The 27,602-nt window shown below is 44.2% G+C and overlaps 1 protein-coding gene across 10 annotated transcripts in view; it reads left to right on the plus strand.

The window, feature by feature from the left end:
• The first annotated feature begins 13,158 nt into the window (after window positions 1-13,158).
• The window catches only part of MAP3K4 (mitogen-activated protein kinase kinase kinase 4), a 162,508-nt gene continuing 148,064 nt past the window's right edge, over window positions 13,159-27,602 (plus strand). For 4 of the 10 annotated variants that reach the window (XM_067011116.1, XM_067011113.1, XM_067011115.1 and 1 more), the window contains exon 1: window positions 13,162-13,657. In XM_067011116.1, coding sequence (XP_066867217.1) covers window positions 13,506-13,657 — 152 coding nt within the window. In that variant the 5' untranslated portion in view covers window positions 13,162-13,505. Of the gene's footprint in view, window positions 13,658-27,602 lie in introns of all 10 variants that reach the window. The other 6 variants (XR_010836119.1, XM_067011121.1, XR_010836117.1 and 3 more) reach the window with 4 other exon arrangements.

Here is a 27,602-nt window from a genome sequence, read left to right on the forward strand (position 1 = left end):
TATATACATATGTATATGTGTTTGTATATATGTGTACATATTTGGATATATGCCTATATTTATAAATATTAGCATATATATTTGGATATGCATGTATATATTTGGATACATCTGTATATATTTGGATATGTGTGTGTATTTGGATATATATGTATATATTTAGATATATCTATATATTTAGATATATGTGTTTGTATTTGATATATGTGTATATATTTGGATATATGTGTATATATTTGGATATGTGTGTACATATTTGGATATGTGTGTATACATTTAAGATGACCCATGATGATGTAAACGCTTCCACAATATTAAAGAGAACTCCCAGAGTACACAAACTTGCCCAGGGAGAGTCAAAAGTTACAGAATTTCTACATCGGGGAGCCTAAGCCAACCTCTGGCTGACTTCTATGAGCTCACGAGTAGTGTGAGGGATGGAAGAGGCCCTCTCCCCCGCCTCCACGCCCCCCTCCCCAGCCCGGGACAGTTCTTCAGGCCTCCTTGACGCCACCGGCTTAACAGCCGCTCCTACACGTCGACCTGAAATCCAGAGGCTGGAGGAGCCCAGGCCTGCCCGGGCCTCCCGGGTGCTCGGGGGAGACCCACCATCTCTGCACGCAGGTAAGACACCAGCCAACAGAGGCCCCCGCATCACACCTGGACCCCAAGAAACGACCCCTCCCTCATCGCCTGCTCATCCGCTGCCAAACCCGCCTCCGACAGCGGAGGCGGCCGAAAGTCCCCGAGGGAAGCATGGGGTTGGCGCGGGGAGGGACGGGCAGAGTTTCAAGGAAGGTGAGCACTGGTCGGGGCACCATCCTTCTGTGGACGCTTCTTCCGTGCCTGCAGCGCGTCCAGCGCTACGGTGAGCGCCGAGCGGACAAGAGGAAACTCTCCCCGCCCTCCGCGAGTTTCCCACGTGACCGGGTGGGGGCGGTGCGCGTCCGCAAGTCGGACTGTGAGGCTGCGCGGCCGGGCCATCCCGGAGCGGAGGGACACGCCCTCCCGGAGCGGAGGGACACGCCCTCGGCTGGAGGAGTGAGGCCCCGCTTCCCGGGGAAGTGACACCGACCCTAGATGACAAGCGGGAGGGGTGAGAAGCAGAAGTGTGTTCTGAGCAGAAAGAATGAATGTGCGAAATCGCAGAGGCAAGGGTTCCATCCAGGCCATTGAAAGTCGTTCAGGCTGAAATCGGAAGTGATGGGGAAGAGACCGAATCCCGTCCACACTGCGGCGAGAACGGCAGGGACCCTGGAAGGGTTTTTAAATGGAAGAGTGGCCTCATCCTTCTGCCTGAAGTGTGGTGAGGGGATCATAAGAAGCACGGAGGAAGGAGGTGAGAGATGAGAGGGGTCTGACAGGAGGCAATGGGGACAGAAAACAGGACTGGATTCGGGAGATGGTTAGAAAGGAGAGTTGACCGGCTTTTGTGACTGAATGTGGTGAGTGAAATCAAGGCTGGGGCCGGCATTTATGTCTTGGGTATATGGTAGAGAGCGGTATCTTCACGGAGAAGGAACAGAGGAAAGAGTAAGATGAGTTTGCTTGGAGACATGTTATGTTTGGGAACTTGTGAAAGTCCCCAGTTGCCCAGAAGGCAATTGGATATTTGGGTCTAGAGCAGGCGTTGGCAAACTGTAGCCCATCAGGCAGCCTCCTGGTTTTGTAAATAAAGTTATATTGGCACACAGCCTGGCCTGTTCATTTACTGTTGGCTACGGCTGCATGTGCATGAAAATGAGTAGTTGAGTAGATGTGACTGAGGCTGTATGTTGGCCAGCAAGCCCATAAAATATTTACTACATGGCTTTTTGCAGGAAATGCTTGCCGATTCCTGGTCTAGGGCCCAGGGAAGAGGTTTGGGCTGGAGATGTAGAATCAGGTACATAACACTGAAACAAGGGACGTGGATGAGGTCACCCTGAGCGAAGAAAAGAAGACCTGGGATGGAACAAGGGAAGTCTTTTTTTCTTCTTCTTTTCTCTCAGTGTTGTGTTAGTTTCTGGTGTACAGCAAAGTGATTCAATTATATATATATAATATATATATTCTTCATATTCTTTTCCATTATAATTTATTACAAGACTTCTTTTTTAAGGTTTTTATAAATTTATTTTATTGTTTTGGCCTCGCTGCACAGCATGTGAGATCTTAGCTCCCCGACCAGGGATTGAACTCACGCCCCCTGCATTGAAAGCGCAGTCTTAACCACTGGACCGCCAGGGAAGTCCCACAAGATATTGAATATAGTTCCCTGTGCTATACAGTACGACCTTGTTATTTATCTGTTTTATATATAGTAGTGTTTATCTGTTAGTCCCAAACTCCTAATTTATTCCTCTCCCCCTTTCCCCTTTGGTAACCATAAGTTTGTTTTCTATGTGTGTGAGTCTGTTTCTATTTTGTAAATAAGTTCATTTGTATCATATTTTACATTCCACGTACAAGTGGTATCATATGATATTTATCTTTCTTATTCTGACTTACTTCACTTAGTATGATAAATCTCTAGGCCCATCCATGTTGCTGCAGATGGCATTATTTCATCCTTTTTAATGGGTCAGTAATATTCCTATATATATAATATTATATATATATACATATATTACATCTTCTTTATCCATGCTTTAGTCAATGGACATTTAGGTTGCTTCCACATCTTGGCTATTGTAAATAGTGCTGCAATGAACACTGGGACGCATGTATCTTTTTGAAGTATGGTTTTCTCTGGATATATGCCCAGGACTGGGATTGCTGGATCTGTCTTTAGTTTTTTAAGGAAACTCCATACTGTTCTCCATAGTGGCTGTACCAGTTTACATTCTCACCAACAGTGTAGGAGGGTTCCCTTTTCTTCACACCCTCGTCAGCATTTATTGTTTGTAGAATTCTTGATGATGGCCATTCTGACTGGTGTGAGGTGACACCTCATTGTAGTTTTTTTTTAACATCTTTATTGGAGTATAATTGCTTTACAAGGGTGAGTTAGTTTCTGCCTTATAACAAAGTGAATCAGCTATACATAAACATATATCCCCATATCTCCTCCGTCTTGCGTCTCCCTCCCACCCTCCCTATCCCACCCCTCTGGGTGGTCACAAAGCACCGAGCTGATCTCCCTGTGCTATGCGGCTTCTTCCCGCTAGCTGTCTATTTTACATTTGGTAGTGTGTATATTTCCATGCCACTCTCTCACTTCGTCCCAGCTTACCCTTCCCCCTCCCCGTGTCCTCAAGTCCATTCTCTACGTCTGCGTCTTTATTCCTGTCCTGCCCCTAGGTTCTTTGGAATCTTTTTTTTAGATTCCATGTATATGTATTAGCATAGGGTATTTGTTTTTCTCTTTCTGACTTACTTCACTCTGTATGACAATCTCTAGGTCCATCCACCTCACTACAAGTAACTCAATGTGCTTTTCTAAGAATGTGTCCATTTCTTCCAGGTTGTCCGTTTTATTGGCATAGAGTTGCTTGTAGTAATCTCTCATGATCCTTTGTATTTCTTCAGTGCCTGTTGTTACTTCTCCTTTTTCATTTCTAATTCTATTGATTTGAGTCTTCTCCCTTTTTTTCTTGATGAGTCTGGCTAATGGTTTATCAATTTTGTTTATCTACTCAAAGAACCAGCTTTCAGTTTTATTGATCTTTGCTAGCCTTCCCTTCATTTCTTTTTCATTTATTTCTGATCTGATCTTTATGACTTCTTTCCTTCTGCTAACTTTGGGGGGTTTTTGTTCTTCTTTCTCTAATTGCTTTAGGTGTAAGGTTAGGTTGTTTATTTGAGATGTTGTTTCTTGAGGTAGGATTGTATTGCTGTAAACTTCCCTATTAGAACTGCTTTTGCTGCATCCCATAGGTTTTGGGTCATTGTGTTTTCATTGTCATTTGTTTCTAGGTATTTTTTGATTTCCTCTTTGATTTCTTCAGTGATCTCTTGGTTATTTAGTAGTGTATTGTTTAGCCTCCATGTGTTTGTATTTTTTACAGATTTTTTCCTGTAATTGATATCTCGTCTCATAGCATTGTGCTTAGAAAAGATACTTGACACTATGTCAGTTTTCTTAAATTCACCAAGGCTTGATTTGTGACCCAAGATATGATCTCTCTCCTGGAGAATGTTCCATGAGCTCTTGAGAAGAAAGTGTATTCTGTTGTTTTTGGATGGAATGTCCTGTAAATATCAGTTAAGTCCATCTTGTTTAATGTATCATTTAAAGCTTGTGTTTCCTTATTTATTTTCATTTTGGATGATCTGTCCATTGGTGAAAGTGGGATGTTAAAGTCCCCTACTATTATTCTGTTACTGTCAATTCCCCTTTTATGGCTGTTAGCATTTGCCTTATGTATTGAGGTGCTCCTATGTTGGGTGCATAAATATTTACAATTGCTATATCTTCTTCTTGGATTGATCATTATGTAGTGTCCTTCTTTGTCTCTTGTAACAGTCTTTATTTTAAAGTGTATTTTGTCTGATATGAGAATTGCTACTCCAGCTTTCTTTGGATTTCCATTTGCATGGAATATCTTTTTCCATCCCCTCACTTTCTGTCTGTATGTGTCCCTAGGTCTGAAGTGGGTCTCTTGTAGACAGCATATATATGGGTCTTGTTTTTTTTATCCATTTAGCCAGTCTATGTCTTTAGGTTGGAGCATTTAATCCATTTACATTTAAGGTAGTTTTCAGTATGTATGTTCCTATTACCATTTTCTTAATTGTTTTGTGTTTGTTATTGTATGTCTTTTCCTTCTCTTGTGTTTCCTGCCTAGAGAAGTTCCTTTAGCATTTGTTGTAAAGCTGGTTTGGTGGTGCTGAATTCTCTTAGCTTTTGCTTGTCTATAAAGGTTTTAATTTCTCCATTGAATTTGAATCAGATCCTTGCTGGGTGGGGTAATCTTGGTTTTAGGTTTTTCCCTTTCATCACTTTAAATATGTCCTACTATTCCCTCCTGGCTTGCAGAGTTTCTGCTGAAAGATCAGCTGTTAACCTTATGGGGATTCTCTTGTATGTTATTTGTTGTTTTTCCCTTGCTGATTTTAATATTTTTTCTTTGTACTTAATTTTTGATAGTTTGATTAATATGTGTCTTGTCATGTTTCTCCTTGGATTTATCCTGTATGGGACTCTCTGTGCTTCCTGGACTTGATTGACTATTTCCTTTTCCATATTAGGGACATTTTCAAGACATTCAAGACATTTTCTCTTCTAATATTTTCTCAGTCCCTTTCTTTTTCTCTTCTTCTGGGACCCCTATAATTCAAATGTTGGTGAGTTTAATGTCCCAGAGGTCTCTGAGACTGTCCTCAATTCTTTTCATTCTTTTTTCTTTATTCTGCTCTGCAGTAGTTATTTCCACTATTTTATCTTCCAGGTCACTTATCCATTCTTCTCAGTTACTCTGCTACTGAATCCTTCTAGAGAATTTTAAATTTCATTTATTGTGTTGTTCATCATCGGCTGTTTGCTCTTTAGTTCTTCTAGGTCCTTCCTTGTTAAACGTTTCTTGTATTTTCTCCATTCTATTTCCAAGATTTTAGGTCATTTTTACTATCATTACACTGAATTCTTTTTCAGGTAGACTGCCTATCTCTTCTTCATTTGTTTGGTTTGGTGGGTTTTTACCTTGCTCCTTCATCTGCTGTGTGTTTCTCTGTCATCTCATTTTGCTTAACTTAATGTGTTTGGGGTCTCCTTTTCTCAGGCTGCAGGTTCGTAGTTCCCACTGATTTTGGTGTCTGCCCCCAGTGGCTAAGGTTGGTTCAGTGGGTTGTGTAGGCTTCCTGGTTTAGGAGACTGGTGCCTGTGTTCTGGTGTATGAGGCTGGATCTTGTCTTTCTGGTGGGCAGGACGATGTCCGGTGGTGTGCTTTGGGGTTTCTGTGACCTTATTATTTTAAGCAGCCTCTCTGCTAATGGGTGCGGTTGTGTTCCTGTCTTGCTAGTTGTTTGGCATAGGGTGTCCAGCACTGTAGCTTGCTGGTCGTTGAGTGGAGCTGGGTCTTAACGTTGAGATGGAGATCTCTGGGAGAGCTTTCACCATTTGATATTATGTGGAGCCAGGAGGTCTCTGGTGGACCAATGTCCTAACTCGGCTCTCCCATCTCAGAGGCACAGGCCTGACACCCGGCTGGAGCACCAAGAGCCTGTCAGCCCCACGGCTTTTGGGAAGTCTAAGGTTTTCTGCCAGCATTCAGTAGGTGTTCTGTAGGAGTTGTTCCACATGTAGATGTATTTCTGATGTATTTGTGGAGAGGAAGGTGATCTCCACGTCTTACTCCTCTGCCATCTTGAAGGTCTTGCCCTCTCATTGTAGTTTTGATTTGCATTCCTCTAATAATTATCTACGTTGAGCATCTTTTCATGTGCCTATTGGCCATCTGTGTGTCTTATTTGGAGAAATGTCTATTTAGGTCTTCTGCCCATTTTTGATTGGGTTGGTTGTTTTTTTGTTATTGAGTTTTATGAGCTGCTTGTATATTTTGGAAATTAAGCCCTTGTCAGTTGCATCATTTGCAAATATTTTCTCCCAGTCTGTAAGTTGTCTTTTCATTTTGCTTATGGTTTCCTTTGCTATGCAAAAGCTTTTACATTTAATTAGGTTTAGGTTTAATTAGGCCCCATTTGTTTATTTTGCATTTGTTTCCTTTGCCTTGTAAGACTGACCTAAGAAAACATTGCTACAATTTACTCAGAGAAAGTTTTGTCAATTTTCTCTTCTAGGAGTTTTATGGTGTCATGTCTTATATTTAAGTCTTTAAGCCATTTTGAGTTTATTTTTGCATAGCATGTGAAGGAGTGTTCAAGGGAAGTCTTTTGAGGTGATGAACAGTTAGCTGGAGGGGACTGCCAGTAGGGGTTCAAAGAAGCCAAGGAAAGTGAGACTTTTTTGAAGGGGGGAGTGGTCAGCAGTGCCCAAATGCTTCTGAGAATTCAATTGAGATGTACCTGTGTGTCCCAGCAGGTGAGAACAAATGAGGTCACAACACCTTACTCAGCCAAATCTCAATGGCCCAGGCTCCTCACAAAGTCTGCTCTGCCCACCACTACCACCAAATATATATGAAACCCAGGAAAATAGCATATTTTATTCAACAAATTCCTGACCCACCTCTGTAATACTTTTGCCCCAGCATATTTGGCTGCGTGTTCTTTGATTGAATCTCCATATAACAATGATTTTGTAACGTCATGTTCTGTGAGAGAAGAGAAAAATCATTCATTCTTTCTCTACCATTTTCTTGTTGGTAGATTTAAAAACTTTCAGCTTCATATCTTATTATTGATGATGAAAGACAGCTTTTAAGGACTGTTGTCAAATTTAGGGAAACTTCCATCAAACTACTATTATGTATGAGCTGTAAGATTTGGAATACTTCCCAAGACTCTCTTCTAGCTTGGTACATTTCACATCCACATATCACATCACATTATCATGATTCATTCCACGGTCCTGCCCATTCCTGTCAGGTCAGTCAGCACGGTGTATATTAGGAATGTTCTGGAAGCCATTTTGCACTGGGACGGCCAGCAGTAACTCACACAGGAATGAATCCATGCCACATAAATGCATCCCACCGAACCCAAACTCAATTCACCTTTAGCTGAATCCCAAAAATGCCCACGCCCACTGCAGTGCCATATAACCTAAAGAGATGGAGGGAAGGTCAGTGTGGAAAGAAACAGAGGTTTTAGCCAATTTTGTCTAAAATATTTTATTTTGCAAATTTTACAAAAGCATACGACCACATGAATACATTGCTAGTGTAGCCGAAAGTGGGGTCTGGCTGCTGGCCCGCTCAGAAGCCAGTAAAGAGGCACGCTTGGTGGAAAGGAAAGTTTGCTTTATTTTGGATGCTTGCAACCAGGCGGAAGGGCAGGTGCCTGTCCAAAGGCCAACTCCACCCCCCCACTCCAGCCCCCCACCGACAGCTGGTGGGCAGGAGCTTTTATAGGCAGGAGGGGGGCTACCTGCAGAAACAGCACAGTCAGCTCTGACCGTCATCTTGAAATTAATCATGAGGTGCTCTGAAGGGCGTCGTCTTGATTGTTTTAAGTACAGTTAATCTTCAGTTCCAGGGTCGGTTTGTTCCCATTTCCTTGAGGCCAGTTTTCGGAATTGTGGCAGCTTATGTCACAGCTACAGTCTGGTCATCATGTAGTTAACTTCTTCCACCTGGCGGGGGTTTCGGTGTCTGTAGACAGCTCACAGGATACGGCTCAGAATATGATCTATAGCCCTTGAGGAGGAACTAAAGGCCCTCGACGTTGCTTAATGACTAAACGATTATTATTTGGTCTCCTTTGACTGTTTTCCTTTGTTTCTGCATTTTCTCATTTCTCTGATTAAACTTATTCTTTGGCTAAAGTTTTTCCACCGACAAAAGACAGGCTGAGGACATAGACCATAGGGTCCTGCTCCGTTTCGCCAAGACCCTTCCAGAGCCTCAGAAGGGCTGTTGCAGTGTCTCTTGCTGTGGAGTGAATCACCACAGAACACGGTGACTTAAAATGAGAATAATCCTTTCATCATCTCACACGACTCTGGAGGTTGACCGAGCGCAGCCAGGCGGCGCTCTCACTCGGGGTCCCTGGGAGGTCGGGTTCAGATGCTGGCTGGGTCTGGGATCATCTCAAAGGGTTCCTCACTCGCGGGTCTCAGGGTGGATGCTGCCTCTCGCTGGGACCTCAGGTCGCAGGTGGGCTGGCGCACCTGTGGCCTCTCCATGGATCCTGGGCTTTCTGGAAGTGTAGCAGCTGGGCTCCTATCTCCTTTATGACCAAGCCTGGAAAGTCACAAGCATCACCCCCACCATAATCACAGGCTTGCCCAGACCTCCAGGGAGGACACAGAGGCCCTGCCTTCCAGTGGGAGGGGTGTGACCTCCCACCGTGGGAAGATCATGCGTGATGGGCGGTCCTGTTGCTGCCGTCGTGGAAAACACCGTCTGCCACGGGGCCCGTGGAAGGGAGGAGCCCTGCAGCTTAAGCTTTAGTCCTTTCTCTGTACATCTCGATCTATTCACTCGTGTTCCCTCATTCAGCCTTTTCTATAGCTTCTCAACGGTGCTTCCCTAAAAACTCTTCCTTCTCCTACCTTAACACAGATCAAATCCTTGGAGTTTGCCCAAGCAGCTTCTAGCACGTCAGCTTCTACTGAAGGTCAAGCCAGAGATTCGTCCTTCCTCCACCAGCCCTGCTGGTGGTGTCAAAACACTCCGGCATCACGGTGTCTTTGCTAGGTAAAGGGACTTGTTTCTTCTGGCGGCCCCCGCACCCAATAAGCTCCAATCTGTCCTGTACTCAGAAAGGGCAGCTTTTGTTAAGTGGGAGGGTGTCCTCCCCATTATGCTCAGTCATGGCTATAACAACACAAAGTTGCCTGGGGGTCCAAACTGTTGCCATCTTTAAGTGTCATAGTCACGCAGTCCTTCCACAGAACATACAGAAGTGTGCTCTTGCACAGTGGCGTCAGGGTCGGAACGGATTTCTCGAATCAGCCCCATATTCTCTCTCAAGCCAGTAGTCCGTCCCACCTGGCGTCATGGTGTTGGGTAGACCTCTGTGTATAAGGGCCTTTTTCCCTTCGCTGTACATTTTCTCTCGGGAAGTCTGGGTGGTTTGCCACAAATCGGTCACCCCTTTATATCCCCGTGCGTCGACAGGCATCAGAGTATCAGCATCCTAGTATTTTTCTCCCAGGCAGCTCCTCTGTACCCAGGTCAGTGAGGGGAGGTGGACGGTTCTCCCAGCTTCGTAGCAGCGTTCAGCCCAGACAGAATATCCGTTCGGGGACACCGGAACTCTGTTCATCAGCGCTGTCTGAGCTCCCTTTCTACTCGACCAAAACGTCACTGTACAAAGATAAAGACTGAAAATGTTCCTTGACCGTAGCAGCAAGGGAATCGGCAGCATGGAGGGAGGAGAAGACGGGCCACAGCTGCAAAGCACCCGCTGATAGATGGTCGGGGGGGGGCAGGGAAGGGGGCACGGGGGGGTGAGAGCCCTGATCCAGCAGTGGGAAGCTTGCTGTCCCCCAGGCAGGAAGCTGAGGGAGTTTCCTTCAGGGTCTGTTTCCTCCCCAGAGTAGAAGGTCATCTTCATCTTCAGAGCGTGGCCGGGGGCGGCTTGGGATACTGGAGATGGAGGAAGCAGGGCAGTCTAGAACCAGCGCCTGAGGAGGTTCACAGAGGGATGGAGCGGGACACGAGGGGCTGGCTGCCCAGAGGTGCGGTCTGGACCCTGGACCTGGCGGCCCCTCCAGCCTCTCAGGAGGCTGAGCTGGGACCTGGTTTGATCAAGTTCTCACGGGCGCCCTATCCCAGTGGACAGGCCAATTATTTGGCTTCCAGCACCTTCACGCCTGCTGGAAATATTGCCCGTCTCTGATGGCTGGAGGGACACCGGCCCCACCTGGCGATGTATTGAATGCCCGGGCTGCTCTGGCTAAACCCGAGTGGAGAGAGTGGCGGGAGCTCAGAGGAGAGAGGGACGGTGAACTTGGCTTTGTGTGCTTGGCAGGAGTGACAATGATGAGTGACAGTGATGCCGTTTTCTAATGACTGTGTTTTAAGCATATCATATTTGGCTCTGTCATCAAAAATTCATTTCACTTGCCTGGCGCTTGGAGGCATCTGAGTTTGCAACCCCTGACTGGACCAAAAGAAGCAGGTGAGGAGCTTTGGGGGAGGAGAGATAAAAGTGGAAAATTAGGGGCTTCCCTGGTGGTGCAGTGGTTAAGAATCCACCTGCCAATGCAGAGGACATGGGTTCGAGCCCTGGTCTGGGAAAATGCCACATGCCGCAGAGCAGCTAAGCTTGTGCACCACAACTACTGAGCCTGAGCTCTAGAGCCGACGAGCCACAACTGCTGAGCCCGTGAGCCACAACTGCTGAAGCCCACACACCTAGAGCCTGTGCTCCGCAACAAGAGAAGGCACAGTGATGAGAAGCCCGCGCACCGCAACGAAGAGTAGCCCCTGCTCGCCGCAACTAGAGAAAGCCCGCGCGCAGCAACGAAGACCTGACTCAGCCAAAAATAAATAAATTTATTTTTAAAAAGTGGAAAATCAGATTGGGGCCAGATGACTGGGGACTGGGGGGAGAGGGTTGATTGCTTATTAAATATGCAATTAATTTTGTGGATTTTAACTTAAAGAGCATGACGTGCCACTGAAGGCAGAGTGTACCACAGACTCAGGGAGCTCCGGGCTCCTTGAGAAAGAAAAAGTTGCCATTTGTGGAGAAGAGGAGGTTTTCCTTTTCTAGGGTCATTTGACTTCCATGGCAACAGCAAGTAATCCCCTGGATTTTACAAAACCCTTTTCTGAATCATTCCCACCTGGTTTCCTGAATCCCCCGAGAGTGGCCAAAGGGAAAAAGATATCTGCTAAGTTGAGATTCCAGTTCAATTAGTTGGATGGACATAGTTCTAAAGGGCTACATAGGCAAGGGTTAGCTAACCTATACCTCCCTGCAAGCCTCCTGCCGGGTTCTCTACCTCAGTTCCTTCCAGAATCCTCCTCGTTGCCCCAGGAGTGATGGATTATTATATAAACATTGTTCAGTCTTATTTGACCTACTTTACAAAACCAAGTTCCACCATCTGAATAACCATGGAAGCCAAAGGGTTACTGCATTTGGTTCCTCAAGACGCCTTTCCACCTACCCAGGCCCAAATCAGCAGTAATCCCATGGAAAGTCCTGGGGGGGCCCTTCTTTGGAAGTCAGAAAGTTCTTGTCAGACACTGCAGGAGAAACACTGTGCCTGAAACAAAGAGCTGCCGACTGCCACGCCTTCGTCGGGAAGGAATCACAGGGTTCAGACGTGGGCGGGAGATTCACTAAGAACCTGCTGATAAGCAAATGAGTGGAAAAGTGAAATAAGGTAAAGACATTATTACCTCAGGGGCAATTTTTTATTTCCAGCTACCATATTTTGCAGACTTGCCCACTCTGTGCCGGGCACACACACGATGATGAATGAAGTACAGTAAAACTCCATATCATGCTATATAGCCAGCAGCCTTGTCTCCATTATTATTATTACCATCTTATATATCAGGAAATTGGAACTCACCTGCCCAAAGTTATGCCAATGGAAGGGATCCCAAGTATCTGAGTCCCAAGTGACTGCCTTTAACTACTGCCTTGCAAATTTCTTCTGGGGAGAAGGAATAGCAGCGACAACAACAAAAATATTAGCTACACTTGATTGCAAATGGCTGCGTACGAAGCCCTGTCCTTAGGACTTTACATAGATTCTCTCCTTTACTCCTCCTGACCCTAAGGGGGAGCTACTGCTATCATCATTCACATTTTACTGATGTGAGAAAAGAGAGGTTCCGTAACTGGCCGAGCGTCACACAGCTATGAGGCCGGATGGGGCAGGGATTGACGCGGCATCCAGTGCCAGGGCCAAGCCCTTCAGCTTCCTATCATTGCCGTAGACATCAGCTGCGGCATTTATTGAGCACCTCCTGCAATCGCAGAGCTGTTATCACCCTGGAAGCCCCAGCAATGAGGCAGAGCCAAGCACTGGTAGAAAGAGCAAAATTCAAACCAGAGGCCAGAGCCTGAAGTGTGCCGCCCGGAGGGGCATGAGAGGATGCTTATCCTTGACCGCTGCCCAGGGGCTATCTGCCTGGGTTTGCACGTTTCAGTGTGTTGTTGAGCCTGCCGCTTAACCGTGCAGAGTTCTGCTTGCTTTCTGTTTTTAGGATGAACATCACCAAGCAGAGGTTAAACTCCAGGACACACACTGCACATTGTATTTCCATTGTACGTCCCCAAACCCGCACAGGGTGTGCTGGTGCTCAAGTAGATGAAATTGAGTGAAACCTTCCCTTTTTGGTCTCTCTCTTTATTGATTGTTCATCCATAAATGCCTTTAAGGGCATCAGCTTTTGGTGCAGTCAACAACAGGAAAAGAATCGGGACATCCAACGCTTTCTTCTCCTAAGAAAACTTCTTTGTGAGCCTGATTCTGCAGAGGCTTGCTCCTTTGTAGAGATGGGCAAACTGTAGGAGATAAAGTAGATTATGTTACATGCTGAATGTGCAAAGTGGGCTTCACGCAAGAGCTTGGAGTTTCCAGCAACACTGAAACTGCCTCCCCTTGGGCGATCCCAGCGCCTCAAAGCAATAGCTGTGACGCAGTTAAGACTTCACTAACCCACAGAAGCGCAAACAACCTTTATTTTCAGCCGTGCCTTTGAAGCGCTAGGCTTGGCGGAGGGCTTGGGAGCCAGTTAAATAGAAGCGGATACCGATAGCGGCCGGCAGGGGGCAGCAGACCCCAGCCTTTTCTGCCGCGGAGGTTGAGCGCCTGCGCCCCCAGGAGGGAATCCCCAGGTCGCCAAACCTGTCGCAGGTTTTTATCCTCAGTGACTCCAGCAGCAGATGGGTTCATTCCCTTCCGAGGCTGCAGACTCGGGCTGCAAGGGAGAGAATTCCAAGGCAGGGACGGGAGCTGGTGAGGGCACGTGGCCAATTCCCGTGGATGATTTATGCCTCGGATAGGAAAACTGGAGATGCCGGCCAAGGCGGCAGCTGCCTGCATTCCGGCCAAGTCACCGGGCGGCGGCGGCCTCGCGGCCAGGGCCCGGGCGGCGGGAGCCACGACCCGTCCGGGGGAAGGATGCGCAGGCGGGGAGCAAAGGTAGGGAACCCCTCCGCCTCGATGCTGGGCTGGGGTTTTCTGGCGCGTGGCCCGCCCGGTCCTGGGGTTTTGGGGGTGGCGCGGTTGACAATCTGTGTGGAAGAGGAGGGATGGAATTTTCACGAGTGGAATTTTCACTTTCTACGAGTGGTGATGCATAACCCTGGTGCTCCAGACACTGAACCTCGAATTTCGAAACTGGCCGGGGTAGGAGATGTTTCGGAGGAGGGCAGGCCCCTGCGTTTCCCTGTTTTAACATCTTTTTGCTGAGGGCTTGTGAAGAGACTGGGACAGGTTAAGAAAAGATGGTCAAAGAGCGTCTCATACCTGTATTTCAGAGCAGAGAAATTCGGAGCCCCAAAAAGCCAGCATAATCGGTTCTCCGCGCTTAACATGCCCAGTGTGGCTTTGTCATCTTCCTTCTACAGATTTACCTTGTTTTATGCCGTAGCTGCGTTCCTAGAAAGCCATGCAAAAACAATTTAATTTTTTTTTGACTCATTTAAAAACAAGAAGTAGCTTATTGTAGGCTATATTGATCCTAGGTAAAAAGGGGATTTATATGCTCTTAACTAGGAGTATTCATGTGCTGTGTATGCTTCATGTTATGTAGAACTACAGGTGAGATGACCTTTTCACTGATTTTCAGAATTGTGGGTTGCTTACTTCCTCGTCATGGGTGGGTGGGGATGACTTCCTATTTTTCTCTTCAGTTCTCTCTTTCCTTATTTGCAGAATGAGGAATAAAGCAGAAACCTTTTTGTTTAGGTCAGTTTGACATTTATCCTCCACTCTTCTGAAGTTTAGGCTTCGCTAAATTAATATGAGTACAGTAAAATTCGTGCTCTAAAACTAGCTAATGTGCTTAATAATCAAAAAAAAATTCCAGTTGCTAAAAATTCTATTCCATTTAGTAGTTTGACCCATGTGACATATATGTGTATGTGTGTCTAAGTAGATAGCTACCTTTGTAAGAAAAACGTGTATTAGACATGATACTGAGTTTGCATTTTTACTGCCCGTCACTGAGACTTCCTTTAACTTAAAAAATTGGTTTATATAGATCTGTGAAATAAGCAACAAGAACGGAAACGCGTGTGCTTTTGTGGCTACATAAACAAAGACCTCAAAGTAACGATTTATGCGGCTGGTCCAGCATTAAGTTGTTGTCAGCGATTGTCACAGTCAGTTAAAGTGCTGATGAATAAAGACGACAAGCGCTGATGAATAAAGAAGACCGGAACTGAATTCCCTGGAGGTCGGACCCCGGAAATGGCTCTTTTGAATAGATTACTGGTAGTTCATCTTTCCTACAAAAGTAGAAAACAAGTATACAACACCGGATTTAGGAGAGTGGACGCTTAATCAGTCACAGCACCCTACTCTTCAAGGTGATCAGCAAATGATTTCAGTGTCTCTTGTGCTGGGCTCTTCATCACTGCCTCCCTCTTCTGGATGACGGCCCCTCCAGATTTCTGCAGCCAGCACCCATGTTCCCAGACCCAGCATCGCCTGGTGCTGTAGGACTTCCCGTGTCCCCCAGCAACATCCCAAGAAAATGTGACACTTTAGAAAGGACCCTACTGTATCCTCCAGGTGTGGTCCAGAGAACTAAGACAGAGCCCTGTGGGTCCATTATTAGGCATCCCTTGATCGGGATTCCTTATTTCTATTAATTCTGCAAACAGTCATTTGTTAAAAGACCCTTCATCTTAAACTAGGAGCTCAGCTATCCTGTGTGTAAACTGCCCAGAAGCTGGCTCTCCTCTTCCTCAGCTGTGTAACTGACTATACAGTTCATCATATTGTGTTCATTTAAGAAATGGAACTATATGGAAAAAGGCAGATTGAACAAATACTGAAGCAATTTACCAACTTTCCCACAACCTGGTATTAACAACTGAACATTTCATCATTTTAACATTATTCTTAAAAAAAAAAAAAAAAGATGAAATCCTCTCTATTCTCCCCAGCCCATAACCCAAGCCCGCACAGCACTATCATAACTTAGTAAGTACCCCCCCCCGTCGATTTTGGCATTCTAAAATTCTTTTGACTTAATTTAGCTTTTTAAATCAACTTCTGCACGTAGTTTAGAGAGTCAAAAAGTCTGTGAAGTGCCTGCATTTCCCTCCCCAGAGGCCACCACTTTGAACTCCTTAAACTGATTCTATTTTTATTTACCTTCAAATCTCTAAATAACATTCTGGTCCTGGTACTTCTTGATTTTATTCCGTTTTAATCGTTATCTATTGACTTCCCACTCTGGAATATTAGGATTTAATTCTCTTTAGTGCACCTGTCAACATCACATCACACTCACACACACACACACACACACACACACACACACACACACACACATCCTTTTCCTTTAGTTATGTAAATATTAAATGTTGATTTTTTAATGACTATGAAATGCTATTTATAACTGAGTCATGTAGTACATTTTTACATTTTCCCCTAAAATTAATAATTGCCATTTTTGAAAGCATTTTATCTACTTTCACATATTCCACTCCAAATTCTCTACCAGTTTTGCAAATCTTTTATGTATGTCCAAATCCATTAGGCAGTCTAGCAATTTTCTTAGCGATCTCTCCTCCGGAACCTTCTACCCTGCTGCAGCCTGGGCTGGGTGGATGTGCGACAGGCCTGCTGCACAGCTGTCATGTGATCTCCATCTACTGTCAGCCAGCAGCTCCCTCTGACTCTTTGATATTTGATCCCGTTTCTTGAGTCCCACATCTTCCTCTTTTTAAAAAATGTATTACTTCCTCATTTTGCTGGAGCAAATCTTCCGGTATCATCCTTAGAAAAGACACACGGGGGCTTCCCTTCCCTTCCCTGGTGGAACAGTGGTTGAGAGTCCGCCTGCCGATGCAGGGGACGCGGGTTCGTGCCCCGGTCCGGGAGGATCCCACATGCCGCAGAGCGGCTGGGCCCGTGAGCCGTGGCCGCTGCGCCTGCGCGTCCGGAGCCTGTGCTCCGCAACGGGAGAGGCCACAGCAGTGAGAGGCCCGCGTACCGCAAAAAAAAAAAAAAAAAAAAAAGACACACGGAACTTTTTAAAAATTAAACTCACTTAACAAAATTAATCGTCTTAAGGTGAACAATTCGTAATCATTTAGTACATTCCTGATGTTGTATAACCACCCCCTCTAGTTTCAAGACATTTTCATCGCTCCCAAATTACATACCATACCTATTTAGCAGTTACTTCCCATTTGCCCCTCCTCCAGCCTGGGGCAACCACTCAGCACAGTTTGCCAGGTTCACCCATGTAGTAGCCTGTATCAATACTTCATTCCTTTTTATGACTGAAAAATATTCCATTGTGTGTATAGGCCACAAAGTTTATTCATTTATCCACTTTTGAACACTTGGGTTGCTTCCATATTTTGACTATTGTTAACAGTGCTGCTATGAACATTTGTGAACAAGTATTTGAGTACCTGTTGTCAATTCTTTAGGGAACATATCCAAGAGTGGAATTGCTGAGACATATGGTAATTCTTTTTTTAAAAAATTAATTAATTTATTTTTATTTTCTGGCTGTGTTGGGTCTTCGTTGCTGCGTGCAGGCTTTCTCTAGTTGCAGCGAGTGGGGGCTGCTCTTCGTTGCGGTGCGCGGGCTTCTCATTGCGGTGGCTACTCTTATTGTGTAACACAGGCTCTAGGCACACGGGTTCCAGTAGTTGTGGCACTCGGGCTCAGTAGTTGTGGCTCACGGGCTCTAGAGCACAGGCTCAGTAGTTGTGGCACATGGGCTTAGTTGCTCCGCGGCATGTGGGATCTTCCTGGACCAGGGCTCGAACCTGTGTCCCCTGTATTGGCAGGCGGATTCTTAACCACTGTGCCACCAGGGAAACCTGAGACATATGGTAATTCTATATTTAACATTTTGAGGAACTGACAACTGTTTTCTGTGGCAGTTGAGCCATTTTACATTCCTACCGGCAATGAACAATAGTTCCAATTTCTCCATATCCTTACTAACACTTGTTATTTTCCATTTTATTAAAGTATAGCTATCTTAATGGGTGTGAAGTAGTATTTCGTTGTGGTTTTGATTTGCATTTCTTTCAGAGCATCATTTCATGTACTTGTGAGTCATTTGTATATCTTCTTTGGAGAAATGTCTATTCAAATTCTGTGCCCATTTTTAAAATTAGGCTGTTTGTCTTTCTGTTGTTGAGATGTAAAAGCTCTTCATATATTCTAGATACTAGATCTTAATCAGATATATGATTTGAAAATATTTTCTCCCATTCTGTGGGTTGCTTTTTACCATTGATTATGTCCTTTGATGCACAACAGTTTTTAATGTTGAATAAGTCCAATTTATCTATTTTTATTTTGTTGCTTGTGCTTTTAGTGTCATATCTAATAATTCTTTGTCAAATTCAAGGTCATGAAGATTTACCCTTATGCTGTCTTCTAAAAGGTTTATGGCTTTAGGTCTTCTATTTAGCTTGTTTGTACATTTCGAGTTAATTTTCGTGTATTGGGTGAGGTAGGAGTCCAACTTCATCTTTTTGCATGTGGATATCCACCTGCCCCAGCACCATTTGTTGAAGAGACTGTTCTTCCTAATTAAATGGACTTGGCTCCCTCATTGAAAATCAGTTGACGCAAATAAATCTTTTAATCTGTTCCACGTCTGAAAATGTCTTAACTCTACCTTTACACCTAATTGACAGTTTGGCTGGGTAAAATGTTCATTTTTCCCCAGAATTGTTTTCTAGTTCCCAGTGTTGCTGCTGAGATATTTGATATCATTCTCATTCTTTATGCTTCCCACGTAGCCTGTGTTTTCTCTCTGGTAATTTGTAGAATATTTTCTTTATCCCCAGTATTTGAATACTTTGTTAAGATGTCCATTCACGTGGGTTTGTGTTTCGAGGGGGCCATTGCAACATACAAAGCCATGTCCTTCAGTTCTGAGAATTTTTCATTGTCTTTGTTATACACACACATATACGAGTCTTATTTTACTTTTAAATTGTTAGTAATATATAACACTGAAATGTTGTAATGCATGTGTATATATATATATGAACAATTTATATATGTGTCATATTTTATGTATATATATATATATATACACACACATATTTTGATGTTTTACCCCAGAAAATAAGGATATTCTTTTATATAACCATAATACCCTTTCAACATACTTTTGAAAACTAAAAGTAATTCCCTATTACTTAACATCCTGACTATATTCTGATGTCCATAATTGTCCTCAAAATTATTTCTACAGTTGTTCCTAATTTTTAGCGCCAATAAATGATCACGTTATATTTGATTGTTTTGTTTCTTAATATACACACACATGTACTTTTTCTTATTATTATTTAAATTTGATTTTCCTGATGAGCAAAGACTTGATATTATTTCTTTTTTTAAAAATTTTTGGCGGTGTTGGGTCTTTGTTGCCAAGCGGTGGCTTTCTGTAGTTGCGGCAGGCGGGCTTCTCATTGTAGTGGCTTCTCTTGTTGCGGAGCACGGGCTAGACACACGGGCTTCAGTAGTTGCAGCCTGAAGGCTCAGTAGTTGTGGCACACGGGCTTAGTTGCTCCGCGGCATGTGGGATCTTCCCGGACCAGGGCTCGAACCCGTGTCCCCTGCACTGGCAGGCGGATTCTTAACCACTGTGCCACCAGGGAAGCCCTTGACATTATATCTGCTAGATTTCTTCTTAATAGTCTGTTGCAAACTTTTATATTCTGACTGGTTTGTAAAAATATTACCTATACCTCCCGATGTTGTTCCACTTCCGAGTCACTGATAAAAGCACTGAGTAGAGCTGAGCCAGTGCCGGGGCCTTGTGACATGCCCCTAGAAACCAGTCTTAGAGTGGAAAGTGATCTATCCATCCAGAATTTTCAGATACAGACACTTAACATGCTATAATTTCACTTCATGTTTCTGTTTTTGCATAAGGCCAGCCCGAGCACCTTTGTGAAATGACTTATTGGGAAACAGATATGTGTTGTACCTGCAGCAGGCTTCTCGTCTACCTGCTGAACCCTCAGACTGAAACTGGAAATAATGGCCACCATCTATTGTGTGGCTGCCAGGCACCGTGTATTTTCATGTGATATCTCTAGCGGTCACAACGCCCGCTAAGATGGAACGTTATGACCCCACGTTTAAAGATGAGTAGAATGAAGCCCAGCGAGACGAAGGAGCTCATTTCGGCCGCAGTTTTGTCTGATTCCGGAAACCATTCTCCCTCTGCTGCTGAGCCGTGCGCGTCGCGAGTAGCTTGCCCTGACCTTTCCTGAGCCTTTCTGAACCTGTTGCCTTCTAAATCCTCAGGAATTCTTAAGTCCATCATCATTCATAAACGGAATAATCAGAATTCATTAGTGAATGGTTTCTACCCATCACCCCTTAGGGAGACTTTCTCCTGAAATCTCCATAGGCACCAGCTTCAGCCCTTGATTTGCAATAATCGCCAATAAGAAAGAAGGCAGAATCCTTAATAGTAGAGGTTCTGGGTTGTTGTTGTTGTTTTTTAATTGTAAACAAAAGATTTTAATTATCTTCCCAGCCAACACACACACACACACACACACACACACACACAGATGAAAATCGTGGAGGCAAGGGAGAGCCAACTATTACTTTTATGCATAGTCATCTGATAGTAAAAAATAAAACAAAAAAACCCCACCTTAGGTATGAGGCTCTTTCATACTTTTCTTCACCTTTCACACTTTCTTCCCCTTTCAAGAAAATACAAAAATCGTTTTGTATAAGGAACACTGGTCAATAGGCTGAAATCTGTACCCTCATCTAGACGCCTCACTTGAGGGATGTCAAGGCCTATCTCCCAGCTCCCAGACCGTCTCTGTACCTTTGGTGTCTTCGCATAGGACGTCACCCAAGAAATCCATAGAAGCTCTTCCTTGACCCCTCTGGGACTTCACTGGTTAGGACAGCTCTCTTCCTTGGTTCAGTCACATAAGGAAAGAATTGATTACGTTGGAATAAGCAAACATGCCAACTTCCAACTAAAAAAAAAAAAAAAATTAATTAATCTTGGGAAATTTTGCCTTTTGAAAGCAATATTTATATTTACATTATAAATATTGGGTTGGCCAAAAAGTTCATTCGGGTAATGAATTCATTGTTCAATGAAGTTCTTGGTGAAAACAAAAAAAATGTGTCCTTTGTTTTTACTTAAAACTGAACGAACTTTTTGACCAACCCAATACTTTACATTAGAAATCAAAAGTCATTAGGAAAGTAAAGCTTTTAATGCAAGGCAATAAAATATTGGTTATGTTTTCATGTAATCACGCAACAAATGTGTATGGATTGTGTACCAAAGTCTTGGGCCTTGGGATGAAACAAAAATGATAAATAGGCAAGCATGGTCATTGCCTACCCCAAGCTTATAGGTAAGTGAGGGATACAGACGAAGACAGGGGCCGTTGCACGCCTCTGTGATAAAGTCCATGATGGGGGAGCGTGGAGTGTTACAGGAGGTATTGAACCCGGAATTGGTGGAGGATAGGGTGGTCGGAAGAGACTTGCAGAGTCGTTTCTAGATTCCAGCTCTCTTGCTGAGATCTGATCAAGGAAGAGCGGTAGAGATGGTGGATTGAGGGCGTGAGGTTGGAAGACGTCATCTTCTAGGCAGAGGAATGGGGACCCAACCCGAGCTCCTTAAGGGCCATGGCTGGAGTTGGGGGTTGCGGGTACGTGGGAAGCTGGGCTGAGCAGTGGGTCTCGTGACTGAGAGAGTCCGGGTACTCTGGGTTGAATGTCTGAAACCTGCCACCAAGGATTTTGGTAGCAATCCTATTAGAAAAGCCGTGAAATCATATCATGGAAATGGGCCAAGCTTGTAGCCATTGAGCTAACTGCTTTATAATCAGCTCTTGAAGTTGAAAAAGGACATCATCCTAAAAACAGTCAGTTTGCTGGGTAGGTGTCGATCCTGACTTTTCTTCCCCTTTGCTCCTTTGCTTGGTTTTGAGATCTAATCTGTCTCTACTTATTTGTCATGTTGTATCAGTAAGCAGCACTTTGTCCCCAGCCAATTAAAAGAGGATTTCTGAGGAGTGGACCCAGAGGCTACCCCATCCTTACCAAATCCTTTTTTCCCAGTTGTGATTTATTTCCTCAGCCTCCAGCTCTCCTTCTGATATGCCTCTTCCCTGCAGCAAAACTGAAAGACATTTTCGTTAGAATTAGAAGGTGCAGCAAATTATACCAGTTTGTTTTCCCTTTTCCTGTTTCTTTATAAAATCTCCCGTTTGCTTTCTTGGAAGCCATTTATGAGCGATTGCTTTTTTCTGCTCCCCTAACACCCTTGCTTGTTTGTTCTATCATTCTTTTGTCATCATAGCTGGAGCTGTTCCTCATGTGGATTGCTCATTGAGATATCATTTACACTGCTTTTGTCTTCACTGGACTACTTTTCCATGTGGCTTTTTAACAGTAGTTCTGTCAAGATTTTCTTCTTATGTGTGCTCAATACAGGCTTCTGTTTCTTTGTAGATTTTGGTTTTACAACCTCTATTTTAACACGTCTCCCCCCACCCCTGCCGTGTTATTAAAGGGAGGGTTTTGGTCATAAATAAAAGAGACTTTAGAATACAATTGACAATGATTTGGCTTCCCCCCATTTCAGTAAGAGAATCGAGGGCAGCAAATTCTCTGAAGATACATAGAAAATACCACTGGAGAACTGCTTTTATACTCCTGATTAAAGAGATTAGAGGCATTACTGCCATAAACTATTTGCTATTGACCACTTTGCCTGTTTGGGTCTATATAACTATCAATATGCTGGGAATGTCAGAATTTTCTGTGACCTTAAGTGTGCATTTGAGCAACTATTAAAACTATATGTAATCTATCAGATGTCTCACAAATGAATTTCCCAAAGCAAAGGAAGAATTTTGACTGGTCTAATGTTCAAACCATGTCTTTGTAAAACCTACAGATCAAAGATTTCTTACACCTGGGTCAACATACCAATATGCAGGGGGAAGGTGACAATATTTATCAGTATTTCTAATATATGAATATTATAGATCAAATAACAGGATATTTTAATTTTTTGTTCATGTCTTTAACAAAACCACTTCCCCTTTCATCACCAATTTTTTTTTTCTAGTCAATAAGAGAGAGGAATCTATGTCACGTGTTAAAACTACCTCAAAGGTTCATTTACGTTCTTCTTAGGAATCTAGGGCTTCCCTGGTGGCGCAGCGGTTGAGAGTCCGCCTGCCGATGCAGGGGACGCGGGTTCGTGCCCCGGTCCGGGAGGATCCCACGTGCCGCGGAGCGGCTGGGCCCGTGAGCCATGGCCGCTGAGCCTGCGCGTCCGGAGCCTGTGCTCCGCAACGGGAGAGGCCACAGCGGTGAGAGGCCCGCGTACCGCAAAAAAAAAAAAAAAAAAAAAAAAAGTAATCTAGACATCTTAAAATTTCATATTATTCCCAGTTTTTTACCTTAATATGTAGGATAGTTATTGCCTAATAGTTATGGGATAAATAAGTACGGCTTTATTTTTGTTTGCCGGATTGTGAAAATGATGAGTTAAATCTAAGAGATACTTTTACAGTTGCTTCTAATGATGGTCTTCTGGCCAATTACATTATTATTAAGTTAATTTAATTTCCTTAATTTCAGGAAGGATGTCGAGTCACAGATATAGGACTAAGTAAACTGGAAAGGCGCATTTATGGGTCAATCACGGTCTATTCTATTCGTTAGGAATATAGGTAAAGTTTCTGATTATGCTGTCATTATACCTACAGCGGCATGTCCATAAGCCCTCCATCTTTGCCCCTTAGTTATTTGTGTATTTTGTTTGAAAGAAATATACTAACAAAATAACATAAAATATTTGTTTTTGTAATTTAATGATCTTGGCCAAGTAACTAACAAATAAGCTCATTATAGCTAAAATTATACTGAAAATATCTCTTCACTCACTCATCTCACCGTACTGTTGCTACAACACATTTTTTTTTTTTTTTTTTTTTTTTTTTTTTTTTGCGGTACGCGGGCCTCTCACTGTTGTGGCCTCTCCCGTTGCGGAGCTCAGGCTCCGGACGCACAGGCTCAGCGGCCATGGCTCACGGGCTTAGTTGCTCCGCGGCATGTGGGATCTTCCCGGACCAGGGCACGAACCCGTGTCTCCTGCATCGGCAGGCGGATTCTCAACCACTGCGCCACCAGGGAAGCCCCTACAACACATATATTTACCTGGGTTTTTACCCCCTTTCCTTAAAACAAAAGGACCACACAGCAAAACCCTAGGTAGGTGGAAACAAAACAGCAAGGGAAGATCTAGAAATCAGTTAGATTCAAAAGAGCACAACATAAGCAGTAATTGAAAAAGAACACATATTAAGGTTTCACAAAACATTTTTAAATGCTTTTATTCTAGATATGAAAGGTCAGATTCATTTTGCTTGATTATATTTTGTATACTTTTTGAAGTTTCGCATTTATGGAAAAAATGATTATTTACTATGTGTACAATTTCTTAAAAGCATTCCAACAAACATTTATATTTTAGGGTTTGTTGAAGAACTTTACCAAAGGCCTCTTTTTAAATTAAAAAAGAAATTTTTGAGCCCAGGTTACCATTTTCCAACCATGAAGTACCACACACAGGCAAGTGCGCACAAACACATAAGCACACAGCCTTAGTGTTATGGACAGAAAGATTTTTCAACAAAGACCTAATTTTAGATGAGTTCTGCACCAAACTATACCGTTTCATTTTTTTTAAGTTAAGAACAAAATTTCATTTTCAAATGTTTTTTGAAATATGTTCAAGCCTTCTTGGGAATAATCCAACTGTTTTGCCGAGCCCCCTCCTCACCCTTTTTATTTTTTTCAAGGTTACAGAAGTACAAAGTGTAGATTCAATTTGTTACATAAAGGATGTACTTTGAGAAGACTGAAGTTACTTCTAGTTAGCAAGTTCTTTGCCATGCAGGTAACAATTTATCACAATTTGACAAGATACACTTTTTAAATTTGAGGTTAAGAAGGAATGTAGAAATAGCTCTGGGCAGAAAAGAACGGCTTGCATGGAAGTATATAAGGTGTTGTGATGTGAGATTTTACTCCACACCCATATTATAAATAAACACAGCTGGAAAAAAAAATCCTCCAAACATTCGCTGTGCTAAAACTAAAGCGTGTGTGCTATATTAAGAAAAGGGGGATATATGTTTGCATTTGTAGGGATGGGCTGGTGGTTTTCATAACAAAATGCTTTTCTTGTCCCCCCCCCCCAAAAAAAAGGCTACAAACTTTGTCATAGTGATTGTGTAGTTTGTAATTTGAAGTTCAGAGTTCAGATTATATGTAGTTAGAGAAGTACAGTCAATTTTCATTTATAAACATTCTAGATTATGCATAGGTAGTTTGCTCTCTTTGGTAATCATTTATAAAATCTGGCTAACCTCTCTTTTCCCTCCCAACACTTACTGAGGCTTCTCTTGTTCCATAGATCTCCTTAAATTTCCCATCAGTGTTTACAGAATACTAACTAATTTTGAAGATAGGTCAATCTTTTCGGAGAAAGGAGCATAGGTATTTGAAGGTAAATACGTGCCATTTTGGTAATCTGCTATTTTGAATGGTGACATCACCAGGCCGTGCCATCCACAGAACCCTGCCCAGGTGCTGGTCTCCTCCCAGTTTGTTTACCTCAGACTATTCTAGAAACAAGTTTAGGCTATGACTCAGGACTGGCATTGTGGTATTTTGTAACACTTAAAATAATTCACCAGAGTATATAATGATTTTATATTTCTTTGGCAACAAAACAGTGTGGACCATTGTATTTTGAAACTACAGACAAGTTTAGATATTATTATCATCTGTCTTGCCAAAATCAGTATCTTCAGGAAGCTTAAATCAGTGATTCCTTTTCAGGGAAAAGCAAAGCCCCATCATTTCACTTCCACAGATAATAATACCACTTTTGATCGCTGGGTTGAGAATTACCCACATGTAAGATCTGCAATCACCATTCTTTCGTTAAGCAAACACGCACTGACGTCTTGCTGTAGATCAGGACAGTGCAAGGTGCTAAGCTTGCAAAGGTGAGTGAGGCCATCCTTGTCAGATGCTGGGGAGGGAAACAGAGCCATAGACACATGATTCTAATTTAACGTGGAATATGTGACTTTTAGGATGTGCCCAGGGTACCACGTGAACACAGAGAAGCAGATGATGCTTCATCAGGCAACTCACGGGGTGACGGGAGGGGCACCGGAGAAGCTTTCCTGAGGCAGGATACCTGAACGGAGGCAGAGGGGAGGCGCCTCAGCAAGGGGGGGAGGGCGTGTGGCAGGGGGTGGCAGTCACAGCAGAGACACGTGAATGACAACAAAGACGCCTTGAAGAGCCCGCCGCCCTCGCGGGAAGTATGAACGGTTGGCGTATGAAGTGAGGGAGGGCGGGAGGCGAGGGCGGACTCAGGGAGGCTTCGGGGCTGTGTTAATAAACTCGGACCCTATGCTTAGCCAGTGGGGAGCCAGCGCGGATTCCGAAGCAGAGGACTCGCGTGGTCAGAGTTGCATTTTAGGCAGATCCATCTGCAGAGGAAGAGAATTGAAGAAAGCAAGACTGCGTTCCAGGGGAAGAGTTGTGGGACTCGGCCGGTAGGCGGGCTGAGATGAACGAGACGGTGTTAAGGACGGAGAGGAGAGACAGCCTCGGGAATTATAAGCATCAGAGGGCCAGAAAGTGGTGACTGACGGGGTTTGAGGGGTGAGGAACAGAGAGGTCAAGGGTGACGGGCAGTACCCGAGCTCAGGACACCGGACGGATGGCAAGACTGCAAGGTAGAGGGGAAAGCGGGGTCGGCTTGGAGTGAGGGTTTCCCTCCACCTGCCACCCCAGCGCGTGCGTGCAGACATGCGCGCACACGCACACAATGCACCTCTCTCTCTCTCACACACACACACAATGCACCTCTCTCTCTCTCACACACACACACACAATGCACCTCTCTCTCTCTCACACACAAATGCACCTCTCACACACACACACACACAATGCACCTCTCTCTCTCACACACACACAATGCACGTCTCTCTCTCACACACACAATGCACCTCTCTCTCTCACACACACACAATGCACCTCTCTCACACACACACGCACACAATGCACCTCTCTCTCTCACACACACACACGCACACAATGCACCTCTCTCTCACACACACACAATGCACGTCTCTCTCTCTCACACACACAAATGCACCTCTCTCTCTCACACACACACAATGCACCTCTCACACACACACACACAATGCACCTCTCACACACACACACACAATGCACCTCTCTCTCTCACACACACACAATGCACCTCTCACACACACACACACAATGCACCTCTCACACACACACACACAATGCACCTCTCTCTCTCACACACACACAATGCACGTCTCTCTCTCTCACACACACAAATGCACCTCTCTCTCTCACACACACACAATGCACCTCTCACACACACACACACAATGCACCTCTCTCTCTCACACAAATGCACCTCTCTCTCTCACACACACACAATGCACGTCTCTCTCACACACACAAATGCACCTCTCTCTCTCACACACACACAATGCACCTCTCACACACACACACACAATGCACCTCTCTCTCTCACACACACAAATGCACCTCTCTCTCTCACACACACAAATGCACCTCTCTCTCTCACACACACACAATGCACCTCTCTCTCTCACACACACAAATGCACCTCTCTCTCTCACACACACACAATGCACCTCTCTCTCTCACACACACACAATGCACCTCTCTCTCTCTCACACACAAATGCACCTCTCACACACGCACACACACACAGCACCTCTCTCACACGCACACACACAATGCACCTCTCTCTCACACACACACAATGCACCTC

Source organism: Kogia breviceps, chromosome 13 (assembly GCF_026419965.1).
Source record: "Kogia breviceps isolate mKogBre1 chromosome 13, mKogBre1 haplotype 1, whole genome shotgun sequence".
Taxonomy (NCBI): domain Eukaryota; kingdom Metazoa; phylum Chordata; class Mammalia; order Artiodactyla; family Physeteridae; genus Kogia; species Kogia breviceps.